This window comes from Felis catus, chromosome A3 (genome assembly GCF_018350175.1).
Source record: "Felis catus isolate Fca126 chromosome A3, F.catus_Fca126_mat1.0, whole genome shotgun sequence".
Classification (NCBI taxonomy): domain Eukaryota; kingdom Metazoa; phylum Chordata; class Mammalia; order Carnivora; family Felidae; genus Felis; species Felis catus.
This window is the reverse complement of record NC_058370.1, coordinates 35,299,296-35,312,864: the sequence shown is the minus strand read 5'-3', so window position 1 is coordinate 35,312,864 and position 13,569 is coordinate 35,299,296. Positions and strand designations below refer to the sequence as shown.

General features: G+C 38.7%; 1 protein-coding gene across 16 annotated transcripts in view; it reads right to left on the bottom strand.

The window, feature by feature from the left end:
- The window catches only part of PLCB4 (phospholipase C beta 4), a 419,557-nt gene that overhangs the window by 55,025 nt on the left and 350,963 nt on the right, over positions 1-13,569 (bottom strand). For all 16 annotated transcript variants that reach the window (XM_023251457.2, XM_045053870.1, XM_045053873.1 and 13 more), the window contains one exon: positions 12,183-12,234. In XM_023251457.2, coding sequence (XP_023107225.1) covers positions 12,183-12,234 — 52 coding nt within the window. The remainder of the gene's footprint in view (positions 1-12,182; positions 12,235-13,569) is intronic.

Genomic DNA, 13,569 nt, shown 5'->3' with positions numbered 1-13,569 from the left:
AAAAGTTCATCAGTAGATGAATAGATATACAATATGTGGTATATCCACACAATGGGAAATTATTCAACAATAAAAAGAAATAAAGTACTGATACCGGCTACAGCACAGATGAACCCTGAAAGCATGAGGCTAAGTGAAAGAAGCTGGTCACAAAACACCATGTATTATAAGAATCCATTTAGGGGTGCCTGGGTGGCGCAGTCGGTTAAGCGTCCGACTTCAGCCAGGTCACGATCTCGCGGTCCGTGAGTTCGAGCCCCGCGTCAGGCCCTGGGCTGATGGCTCAGAGCCTGGAGCCTGTTTCCAATTCTGTGTCTCCCTCTCTCTCTGCCCCTCCCCCATTCATGCTCTGTCTCTCTCTGTCCCAAAAATAAATAAACGTTGAAAAAAAAATTTTTTTTAAAAAGAATCAATTTATATAAGATGTGCTGTAGAGACAAATGCAGAGACAGAGAGTCGATCGTGGTTGCTTAAGGCTGGGGATAGGGAGCAGGGGATATTGGGAGGTGATAGCTCAAGGGTATGAGTTTTCTGTTTGAGGTAAGGAAAATGTTTTGAAATTGACCTAACTACACAATGTCTGCCCCTCATGCCCTTTGGTTACAGTCACATAATCATACCGCAGCCAGATTCCATAACCACCCTGAACTAGTATCAGACAACGTCATCTCTCTAAAAAATTTTTTTTTGTTGGAAAGGCCTATAGCTGAAGATAGAAAAATTCCATACTCAGACAAGCTGCAGATAAAGGGAAATAAAAGCACTTTCCCCAAAACAATGCATTTACTTTTAAGTGTAAAAGAATCATAATTAAAGGGATCAAATCTTTCCCATTCTTTAGGAGCATAACATTTACTAATTTTAACTCTAGATGATGTCAAATTTATTATCTTTTAAAATATAACCAAAAAGGATTCTGAGGTGTGACATTTCTCCTTAGAGAAAAATTCCAAGTCACATTTTATTTTTTGGCTTTGAGACAGCTGCCATTCATTGCTATCTTCTAAGTTTGAATAAATGTTAAAGAAAATAACCCCACATTCAACTTCGATGTTATCTTCAATAAAGAACCTCCAGGGGACAACACTGATTTTTAAATCAGGGATATAAAGAGTCTTCAGAATCATTCAAACATAAATGATGATTTTGAACTTTTACCTGTCCCCAAGGGAATGCAACCCAAAACATTACTTTAACAGCTCTCACTGCACAAAAAAGATACTGTTTTCTATATTCACAGAGATTTAGATTTGGGCCTCTTTTGTGGCTAGTGTTAGTCACTGGTAACTATGATGACACAGAAAAACCTCAAGACTCAGCTACAATATCACACACACTACTTCAAGCGAAGCCCACTGGCTTCTGCAAAGTATCAGACATTAGCTGATAATGGGAGCATTTGGATTCCAGTTGCATGGAATGAGGGATTCTTCCACCTGAGAGATGTGTGGGCAATGGCTGTCTGGAGATTCAGTATTCTGCACTCCCTGCAGCCATTTCTGAAGGGACTCTTCTCACCAGAAACACAAAATTGGGGTATTGATGAATTCCTGCTGCCAAAAGCATTCTTCTATGTTCCCTGCTCCCATATCTGCTTAGAAGGAAACTAATCTGTCAGACAATAAACTGATCCAAAATAAGAAATGCCAGGGGAAAAGGGCAAGAAACTGAAGTCTAATTCTCCAAAGCAGGCAGCCTTCAGTGTAATGTATATATACTTTAAAATAAAAGAAAGCACGTAGAAGTTTGACAGGCCACAAGGTAAGCCTTGGCTTGGGGCTGACACTGAGCCAGCTCGTCTTGAAGGAGTATTGATTCTGGGTCTGTGGTGGCCTGCTGATGCAGCAGAGATTGTCAGTCACTGCCAGGGACCCCCGGGCATCAATGGGACCTGTGTAGTTCCACAAGGCTCTGAACTCAGAAGGGTTTTGTGCTTAGTTTCATGCTCTGCAGCCACTGTCTGGAAATTCTTAATAATTTGTGAACAAGGAGGCCCTCATTTTCATTTTGCCCTGGGCCCCACAAACTAGGTAGCTGGTCCCGCCTGGTATTTTTTGGTATAGAAAATTAATTCATTCCAAGCATCCAGGTCTGTGTGATAGACAAGGGGATAGGCCAAAGCCAGTGACATTTGAAGGGATCCAAGGATTTTCTGTGGCCTTTTGTAGGGACTCAGAAGGCAAGAGAGGAAGAGAAGAAAGGCCTTCAGCTGGGTGGTTAGACAGGAGTCGTAAGAATCAGAAGATGGGGTCATAAGGAAGGACAACCTGTCTGAACACACCCGAGATAGCATCAACTGTTCAACACTCCATTATTTACTTTACCAACAAGAAAGCAAAATGGTTGATTTTAACTATAAGATATCATGGATTTCAAGACACAAGTTCCACAAAAAGTGTGCATCACTGAATCATAAAACATCCTATTATTTTGATACCCATCATCCAATTTTTTTTGATTTTTTCATTGTTTAAAATTTACATCCAAACTAGTTAGCATAGAGTGCAACAATGATTTCAGGAGTAGATTCCTTAGTGCCCCTTACCCACTTAGCCCATCCCCCCTCCCACAACCCCTCCAGTAACCCTCAGTTTGTTCTCCATATTTATGAGTCTCTTCTGTTTTGTCCCCCTCCCTGTTTTTATATGATTTTTGTTTCCCTTCCCTTATGTTCATCTGTTTTGTTTCTTAAAGTCTTCACATGAGTGAAGTCATATGATTTTTGTCTTTCCCTGTTCCATCCACATAGTTGCAAATGGCAAGATTTCATTCTTTTTGATTGCTGAGTAATACTCCACTACATATATATACCACATTTTCTTTATCCATTCATCCATCGATGGACATTTGGGCTCTTTCCATACTTTGGCTATTGTTGATAGTGCTGCTATAAACATGGGGGTGCATGTGTCACTTCGAAACAACACACCTGTATCCCTTGGATAAATACCTAGTAGTGTAATTGTTCGGTCATAGGGTAGTTCTATTTTTAGTTTTTTGAGGAACCTCCATACTATTTTCCAGAGTGGCTGCACCAGCTTGCGTTCCCACCACCAATGCAAAAGAGATCCTCTTTCTCTGCATCCTTGCCAACATCTGTTGTTGCCTGAGTTGTTAATGTTAGCCATTCTGACAGGTGTAAGGTGGTACCTCATTGTGGTTTTGATTTGTATTTCCCTGATGATGAGTGATGTTGAGCATTTTTTCATGTGTCTGTTCACCATCTGGATGTCTTCTTTGGAGAAGTGTCTATTCATGTCTTTTGCCCATTTCTTCACTGCATTTTTTTGGGGGGGGTGTTGAGTTTGATAAGTTCTTTACAGATTTTGGATACTAATCCTTTATCTGATACGTCATTTACAAATATCTTCTCCCATTCTGTCAGCTGCCTTTTAGTTTTGCTGATTGTTTCCTTCACTGTGCAGAAGCTTTTTATTTTGATGAGGTACCAGGAGTTCATTTTTGCTTTTGTTTCCCTTGCCTCTGGAGACATGTTGAGTAAGAAGTTGCTGTGGCCAAGATCAAAGAGGTTTTTGCCTGCTTTCTCCTCTACAGTTTTGATGGCTTCCTGTCTTACATTTAGGTCTTTCATCCATTTTGAGTTTATTTTTGTGGATGGTGTAAGAAAGTCATCCAGGTTCTCTTCTGCATGTCACTGTCCAGTTTTCCCCGCACCACCTGCTGAAGAGACTGTCTTTATTTCATTGGATATTCTTTCCTGCTTTGTCAAAGATTAGTTGGCCATACATTTGTGGGTCCATTTCTGGATTCTCTATTCTGTTCCATTGATCTGAGTGTCTCTTCTTATGCCAGTACCATACTGTCTTGATGATTACAGCTTTGTAGTATAGCTTGAAGTCTGGGATTGTGATGCCTCCTGGTTTGGTTTTCTTTTTCAAGATCGTTTTGGCTATTCGGGGTCTTTTCTGGTTCCATACAAATTTTAGGATTATTTGTTCTAATTCTGTGAAGAATGTTGGTGTTACTTTGATAGGGATTGCATGGAATATGTAGATTGTTTTGGGTAGTATTGACATTTTAGCAATATTTGTTCTTCCTATCCAGGAGCATGGAATCTTTTTCCATTTTTTTTTTTGTCTTCTTCAATTTCTTTCATAAGCTTTCTATAGTTTTCAGTATATAGATTTTTCACCTCTTTGGTTAGATTTATTCCTAGGTATTTTATGGGTTTTTTTGTGCAACTGTAAATGGGATCGATTCCTTGATTTCTCTTTTTGTAGCTTCATTGTTGGTGTATAGGAATGCAACCGATTTCTGTGCATTGATTTTATATCCTGCAACTTTGCTGAATTCATGAACCAATTCTAGCAGTTTTTTTGGTGGAATCTTTTGGGTTTTCCACATAGCATATCATTTCATCTGCGAAGATTGAAAGTTTGACCTCCTCCTGGCCGATTTGGATGCCTTTTATTTCTTTGTGTTGTCTGATTGCAGAGGCTAAGACTTCCAATACTATGTTGAATAACAGTGGTGAGAGTGGACATCCCTGTGTTCCTGACCTTAGGGGGAAAGCTCTTAGTTTTTCCCCATTGAGGATGATATTAGCATTGGGTTTTTCATATATGGCTTTTATGATCTCAAGGCATGCTCCTTCTATCCCTACTTTGTTGAGGGTTTTTATCAAGAAAGGATGCTGTATTTTGTCAAATGCTTTCTCTGCATCTATTGAGAGGATCATATGGTTCTTGCCCTTTCTTTTATTGATGTGATGAATCATGTTAATTGTTTTGCGGATATTGAACCAGCCCTGCATCCCAGGTATAAACTCTGCTTGATCGTGGTGAATAATTTTTTTAATGCATTGTTGGATCCAGTTGGCTAATATCTTGTTGAGGATTTCTGCATCCATGTTCATCAGGAAAATTGGTCTATAGTTCTCCTTTTTAGTGGGGTCTGTCTGGTTTTGGAATCAAGGTAATGCTGGCTTCATAGAAAGAGTGTGGAAGTTTTCCTTCTGTTTCTACTTTTTGGAACAGCTTCAAGAGAATAGGTATTAACTCTTAAATGTCTGGTAGAATTCCCCTGGAAAGCCATCTGGCCCTGGACTCTTGTTTTTTGGCAGATTTTTGATTACTAATTCGATTTCCTTACTGGTTATGGGTCTGTTCAAATTTTCTATTTCTTCCTATTTCAGTTTTGGTAGTGTATATGTTTCTATACATGGAATTTGTCCATTTCTTCCAGATTACCCATTTTATTGGCATATAATTGCTCATGATATTCTCTTATTATTGCTTTTATTTCTGTTGTGTTGGTTGTGATCTATCCTCTTTCATTCTTGATTTTATTTATTTGGGTCCTTTTCTTTTTCTTTTTGATCAAATTGGTTAGTGGTTTATCAATTTTGTTAACTCTTTCAAAGAACCAGCTTCTGGTTTCGTTGATCTGTTCTGTTTTTATTTTTGGTTTCAATGGCATTAATTTCTGCTCTAATCCTTATTATTTCCTGTCTTCTGCTGGTTTGGGGTTTTATTTGCTGTTCTTTTTCCAGCTCCTGATGGCTTAAGGTTATGTTGTGTATCTGAGGTCTTTCTTCTTCTTTAGGAAGGCCTGGATTGCTATATACTTTCCTCTTATGACCACCTTTGCTGCGTCCCAGAGGTTTTGGGTTGTGGTGTTATCATTTTCATTGACTTCCATATACTTTTTAATTTCCTCTTTAACTGCTTGGTTAGCCCATTCATTCTTTAGTAGGATGTTCTTCAGTCTCCAAGTATTTGTTACCTTTCCAAATTTTTTCTTGTGGTTGATTTCCAGTTTCATAGCATTGTGGTCTGAAAATATGCACAATATGATCTCGATCTTTTTGTACTTACTAGGGCTGATTTGTGTCCCAGTATATGGTCTATTTTGGAGAATGTTCCATGTGCACTGGAGAAGAATGTATATTCTGTTGCTTTAGGATGAAATGTTCTGAATGCATCTGTTAAGCCCATCTGGTCCAGTGTGTCATTCAAAGCCATTGTTTCCTTGATTTTTTGATTAGATGATCTGTCCATTGCTATGAGTGGGGTGAAGTCTCCTACTATTATGGTATTACTATTGATTAGTTTATGTTTGTGATTAATTGATTTATATATTTGGGTGTTGCCACATTTGGCTCATTAATGTTTACAACTGTTAGGTCTTCTTGGTGGACAGACCCCTTAATTATGATATAATGCCCTTCTGCATCTCTTGATACAGTCTTTATTTTAAAGTCTAGATTGTCTGATATAAGTATGGCTGGCTACTCTGGCTTTCTTTTGTTGACCATTAGCATGATAGATGGTTCTCCATCTCCTTATTTTCAATCTGAAGGTGTCTTTAGGTCTAAAGTGGGTCTCTTATAAACAGCATATAGATGGGTCTTGTTTTCTTATCCATTCTATTACCCTATGTCTTTTGATTGGAGCATTGAATCCATTGACATTTAGAGTGAATACTGAAAGATATGAATTTATTACCATTATGATGCTTGTAGAGTTGGAGTTTCTGGTGGTGTTCTCTGGTCCTTTCTAATCTTTGCTGCTTTTGGTATTTATATATGTGTGTGTGTGTGTGTATATATATATATATATATATATATATATATATATATATATATATATACATATATATATTTTTTTTTTTCATCTTTTCTCCCCTCAGAGAGTCCCCATTAAAATTTCTTGCAGGGTTGGTTTAGTGGTCACAAACTCCTTTTTGTTTGTCTGGGAAACTTTTTATCTCTCCTTCTATTTTGAATTCTATCTTGTTGGATAAAGAATTCTTGGCTGCATATTTTTCTGATTCAGCACACTGAATATATCCTACCACTCCCTTCTGGCGTGCGAAGTTTCTGTGGATAGGTCTGCTGCAAACCTTATCTGTCTTCCCTTGTAGGTTAGGGACTTTTTTTCTCTTGCTGCTTTCATGATTCTCTCCTTACCTTGGTATTTCATGAATTTGACTATGATAGGACTTGTTGATGGCCAGTTTTTGTTGAATCTAATGGGGGGGTCCTCTGTGCTTCCTGGATTTTGATGTCTGTGCCTTCCCCCAGGTTACGAAAGTTTTCCACTATGATTTGTCACATAACCCTTCTACCCCTATTTCTCTCTCTTCCTCTTCTGGGACCTCTATGATTCTGATGTTATTCCTTTTTTTTTTTTTTAATTTATTTAAAAATTTTTTTTCAACGTTTTTTATTTATTTTTGGGACAGAGAGAGACAGAGCATGAACGGGGGAGGGGCAGAGAGAGAGAGGGAGACACAGAATCGGAAACAGGCTCCAAGCTCCGAGCCATCAGCCCAGAGCCTGACGCGAGGCTCGAACTCACGGACCGCGAGATCGTGACCTGGCTGAAGTCGGACGCTTAACCGACTGCGCCACCCAGGCGCCCCTGATGTTATTCCTTTTTAATGAGTCACTGATTTCTCTAATTCTTAAATCGTGCTCTTTTGCTCTTAAATCTCCCTCCTTTTTTCTGCTTCATTATTCTCTATAAGTTTGTCCTCTATATCACTGATTCTCTGTTCTGCCTCATCCATCCTTGCTGCCACTGTATCCATCCGTGATTGCAGCTCAGTTATAGCATTTTTAATTTTATTCTATTTTTTACTTCTTTTATCTCTGTAGAAAGGGATTTTAATCTATTTTCAACTCCAGCTGGTATTCTTACTATTGTGATTCTAAATTCTGGTTCAGACATCTTGCTTATATTTGTGTTGGTTAAATCTCTGGCTGTCATTTCTTCGTGCTCTTTCTTTTGGGGTGATTTCCTTCATTTTGTCATTTTGAAGGGAGAAAAGGAATTAATGAGGTAGAAAAATTGAAATTAAAAAAAATTAAAATTAAAAAAAATTAAAATTAAAAGTTAAACACACACACACGCAAATGGAATAGATGATCCTAGACCCTAGGTGTGTTTTGGTCTGCGTGTTGAAAGTGGTTTGACAGATTAGAGAAAAAAAAGCGAGGGGGGGGGGAAGGAAATCATTTGAGAATGTGAAAAAATGAATATACTAAGGTAGACTAAAATGAGATGATGGGGGTAAAATAGAACTTAAAAAATATACACAAAAGTAAAGGCTATAGTAGAAAAAATTAAAGTATTTTTGATAAAAATTAAAAATAAATGAATTTTTTCTTTCTGTATTTAAGAAAAAAGAAATGAAAAAGAGAAAAAAGATAAAAAAAGGAAATCATTTGAAAATTTGAAGAATTACACTAGTAGACTAGAATAAAATGATGGAAGTAAAATAGAATTTGAAAAAATTTACATAAAAGCAAAAAATATAGTAAAAAAATTAAATAAAAATATTTTTAATATATATTCAAAGTAAAAGTGAAGTTTTTCTGTTTCTGCATTCAAGAAAAAGAAACGAAAAGAGAAAACAAGAAAAAAAAGGAAATTGAAAATTTGAAAAGGTTAATACACTGAAGTAGACTAAAATAAAATGATGGAAATAAAAGAATTTGAAAAAATTTACACAAAAGTAAAAAATATAGTTTTAATAGGTCAACTTATAAGATATCAGAAAGCTTATTGTATGTAAGTTCAGCTTAAACTCATCTTTCATGAATAGTTGAGATAAAAGCCTTATGTAGTTCCCTATTAGGGTTATTGGAAATTGCTAACCACCCTATCTCACTTCTGTGACCTCGCCTGCTTGCTAAATAGATAACTTAGGATACAAAACACTCCCCCACCCCCTCTACCAAGATCTGGCCTAGGCAAGACCAACATGTAAAAAGTCGCATACTCACTGCCCTACAGCATCTCAGGTGTCTAACCATGATTGGTCATTTTAAACCCTCTTAGGACAAAGATCTTTAAATTTGATAGGTTCCCGCCAAAACTGATGTCTGTGTGTCACAATATAATTGGCTACCATGAAATGCTGTAAATTGTAATTGGTTAACCAAATAATGATGTATTCTGACTTGCTAAAATCCATATAAGCCCACTGCTGCCTTTGTTCGGGGCCATTCTCTGCACTTTTCTCCTTAAGATCAGGAGATCAGGTTTGGCCTGGCCGTGAATAAAATCTTGTCTCGCTTCTATTCGGTGTCTGGTGGTTTTTTTTTTGACAGCACCCTCCCTGTTTCATAGTAATAAAAATTAAAGAAAAATATTTTCAATAAAAATTGAAAATAAAAATGAATTTTTTCTCCTTCTGAATTTTGTGGTTCAGGTTGTGCAGATTGTTGTGTTAATCCTCCAATCAGTTTTCTAGGTGTGTAGGAAGGTTTAGTGTTGGTCTGGCTGTATTTCATGGACGGGAGACACACAAAAACTTCCACAGTGTTCCGCCATCTTGGCTCCTCCGCTTCTTATTTTCAAGGAGCTTCTGCTCAGAGAACGAGTGATACAGTTTGTATGGGAAGAAACATTTGCACTGTAAAAGCCACAGGAGTTGTTTTGATTTTGCAGAGACCAGGGGCAGGTGCACCAGGCAGAGTCGTCTCTCAGGTTTTAGATCACAATCTCCCGGTCATCTCTCCCAGGTGGTTAAAAGACCGTGGTGGTGACTGTGCTGGCATGGATGCCACCTCGCAGGGCTCTGACTCTGCCTGGCCGACCCCATCATCCAATTTTCTGTGAAAGCCTGCAGGCTTGAGAAATTAATTTGCTCTATTTTGTTTTATTAGGAATTACAGAAATGCCTCCCGTGTCTACACCTTTAAAAATGAGTCTGTTATAAACTACTGCTCACTTTCCTACTAAAAATCACACTTACTGAGCCCAATGGCATGGCTTCCCAAAACATCAGCCCACAGAGCAGACAGGGATCCCGAGACAGGCTCCCAATGTTTTGTTAATGTTGATAGATTCAGAAATTATACACGTTTGCTTCCATGCCAATGTTCTATATAAAACAGCTACTGTTTGCTACCATAAGTCTAAAAAGGCACCAAAAGCCTCTTTACAGAAACCCATCCCTCAGCCAACCCAACAAGGAGGTTTTAAAAAGACCCTGCAGGGGGGTGGGAGACTTACAGGGGAAATGTAGTCAAAGTCAGAGTGCCTTTGATGCCCTCGCTCCGTGGAAATGCACCCTGTGTGGCCAGCCCTGTGTCTACCAGCCATGACAATTCCATCATGGAGGAGCAGAGAAACACACAACTGAGAAAGATTTCTTCCCTTTTTCCTGTGGGCGACAATCTTTGCCTCCAGGTTGAGTGTAAGGAAAAGGGAAAGGTTGGGGGTGGTGACATGTGACTGATCATTATCATCAATGCCTCTTCAAGTTGGGCTGTCTTGCTGGAGGATCCTAATTTTCTAGCCCCTCTGGTGGGACTTTGGCTTTTGGTCACATCATCTCAGACACTTCATCACAGAATTCGGGCTATGGGAGCACTGTCCTTGTTTGTGAACGCACTTTAAAATCAACAATGGTGCATAAAAACAAGACACAGATCATAACCACGGTGAAACAGAAACTCCTGTAAAGAAATGGAGGTTAACTATACAACTCCTGTTGGGACCTCTTTATCTGGAAACAATTCCCCTCCTTAAGTACTAGCCCTGGGACAGCTGAGGCAAAAGGGGAAAACTTTAGTGTTACTAGGCCCCAGGGAAGGTTCCAAGAAGGGAGCCCCAGCAGGGCTGACTGAGGTATGGTGTGAACCACAAGGGCTGTGGATGCCTCCCTGGACTCTGTAAAGGCCCGATTTGGACACAGCTCTTATTTACTCTTTTCTGGCCTCAGTTTTGTGATCAGCCATAAGGTCTTAAGCTTTTCTTAAGTCTCCCTTTGCACAGAAACTTGCAGTTCACGAAGTACATTCATACACACTCCCATTCATCCTTACCAAGCCGCTGCAACAAACCTGGCGAGGTAGGTATTACTGTCTTCATTTTATGGAGCAGAAAATCAAGGCCCAGAGTTTCACACACCTGCCAGGGCAATGCAACTAGCATGCCCAGGAGCTGGGGCTCAAAGCTGGGCTTTAGACTTGAGCTTTAACCCCCAGGCCGCACCTGTCCCTTGCAGCCTCACTGCCTCAGTCTGCCACTGGGGATCCATCCATCAATTTATCTGCACAATCTCCTGGTTATGAACATTTTGCATTAAAGCAACAAAACAGCTTTAAAAAACTCTAGAATGCGTATTTAGTGGTTTTCTTTTGAACTACATAGTTTTTATTTCCTTTTATCATTGACCTAGAACGTTCAAGGTGTACAATTTTAATTTCTTTCAAAGCACACAGCAGAGGAAAATATAATGTATTTCCCAGATACATGTGTCCCAGGTGATTTGGAGAATAGGACCATCACTCAGGGGCGTAGGTACGCTGGCAGAGAGCCATCTGGTAAGCAGGAAGAGGTGTGAGTGTGCACTTCGAACCCACAACTGCTGAAAAATTTTATCTTGACTGGCTGTTTTTTTGTGATAAAAATGAGGTATTCAACCAGGGAGGGCAAGAACTTCCTGCCAGGAGTATTATGGATGGGGTGGTACCTTGCTGGATTAATTTAGAGGCTCTGGGACAGATGCATGGAGGAAAAAAAAAATGGCGACATGGGTGTTTTTTTCATCTCTACAGAATTTAACTTCACATTTTCATTTAACCTTTCAGTGTTTCAGTGGAATTAACATTTCCTATTTCACTCTGTGGTTCACACATTTTAAAGAATGCCAATGAAGTAAACTAGACAATATATGTAGCATGATTTTTTTGACAACTGCTATTTACAAGACATGCAAAAGGATCAAGACAGGACAAAGCTTTCTGCCTAGGTGTGTTAAATTCATATTGACACCCATGACTTCATTACATACTAAATCACCTTCATTCCTCTACGGGTCCTAGGCAAAATACATATAGCTAATATTCATATTTCCAGGTAATGTCCAAGTGAGCAGGGATCATTATCTGTCATAGCTGTAGAAACCTCCACTATTGACCTCAAAAGTGAGAGAATTAAATTCTACAGTGTGTATGATAAACCACTTAACTTATGGTTCAATTTTTTTTTCCAAAAACTTTTTGCAAATCTGCTTAGTAAGTTGGGTAGATGAAGCATGTATACTTGCAAATAGAATCTATTTAGGGATTTCATTTGTATCTATCCCATCCCACAAACCCAGCTTAAATTGAGCAGCCCCTAGTTAAAAATGACACAGTTTCATCATAGCTATAGTATAGAGTTCAGGAACACGGTGACAGCAGTTTAAATCACATTACTCACCCGCATGATCCATTATACTCAAATTTTCCCTGATTCAATTGCATCGCTAAATCTGTCAAGAGACAAAAATAATTTAGCATCTCATCTCGTGGACAAAGAAGATCACGCTGGGTGATTTTAAACAATGGAAATCAGATACTGATCCTCGGCCGAAATGTCCTTTTTAATGTGGCAAGGTACTTTTGGGTCTCTTTAGAGCACACAACTCTCTTCCATGTTGAAATCATCTCGTGTTTAAGTTAAACATCAAATGTGTTTTCACAAAGATCATGATACAATTGCTTTAAAAATTGGATTCAATATATGAGTCAGATTCAATATAATAGATTCTATATGTATTCAATATATTGGATTCAATATACGAGTCAGTTCCATGAGTGTTGAAAGTACAGATGTCCAATTTGATATAGCTGGGGAGAATGTGCCTCATGATCACACAGGAAAGGTATGCTGGAGATATCCAGTAGGGTCACAGGAGTACAACATTTGGTTAAAAACAATAAAAAAAAAATAGATAGCATCATGTAAAAATTGGTGGCTTGTTCCTACTTTCAGATTTAGGGAGAATTCTTCCAGTGGGGCCTATGCTGGCAGGGCATGGCTTATGATTTTTCTCTTGCAAGTAGATACAATCTTTTCTTTTTTCATTAGAAAAGAAAAGTAATAAGCTGATGGATATTTTTTTCTTTTTCAACATGTTGTGGTTAATCCTAACATTATAAAATAAAACCTATGCTGACCTAGTGAATCAACTGGTTTAGGATCTAGGATCATTTAACCCATATAATGGACTGACTCACTAAAACTGAAAATACAACTTGACCTCCCCCCTCCTTTTTTTTTAAAAGTAAAATCAGCTGTACCCTTTTGTCTCTGCTATAAACACTATGGGATTATACTGGTACCTGGTCATAGTTTAACGTAGCAAGGATTGATAGGGATGCTGTACAGACATTTAACTCCATTTAACCCCCACTGAGGAGAAGGAAATACAGCCAGGCCACACTTATGGCAAAGGGATGAAAGTCAAAAGACCCTTCAATCAGTCCAGATAATAGGGAACAAGGAGGATAGAAATTCTCAAAGTATGGGGGTACCTGGGTGGCCCAGTCTGTTGAGCGTCTGACTCTAGATTTCAGCTCAGGTAATAATCTCATAGTTTGTAATACTGAGCCTCCTGTTGGGCTCTGCACTGACAGCATGAAACCTGCTTGGGATTCTCTCTCCCTCTTTCTCTCTGCCCCTCCCCTACTCACGCTTATGCTCACGTGTGCCCTCTCTCAAACATTAAAAAAAAAAAGTCTTCAAAGTATGGTAGATGGACTAGAAAAGGAAAATACTCCCAAATCAGGAAACATGGGAGGCATCTCCTTATATAGCAAAGGAC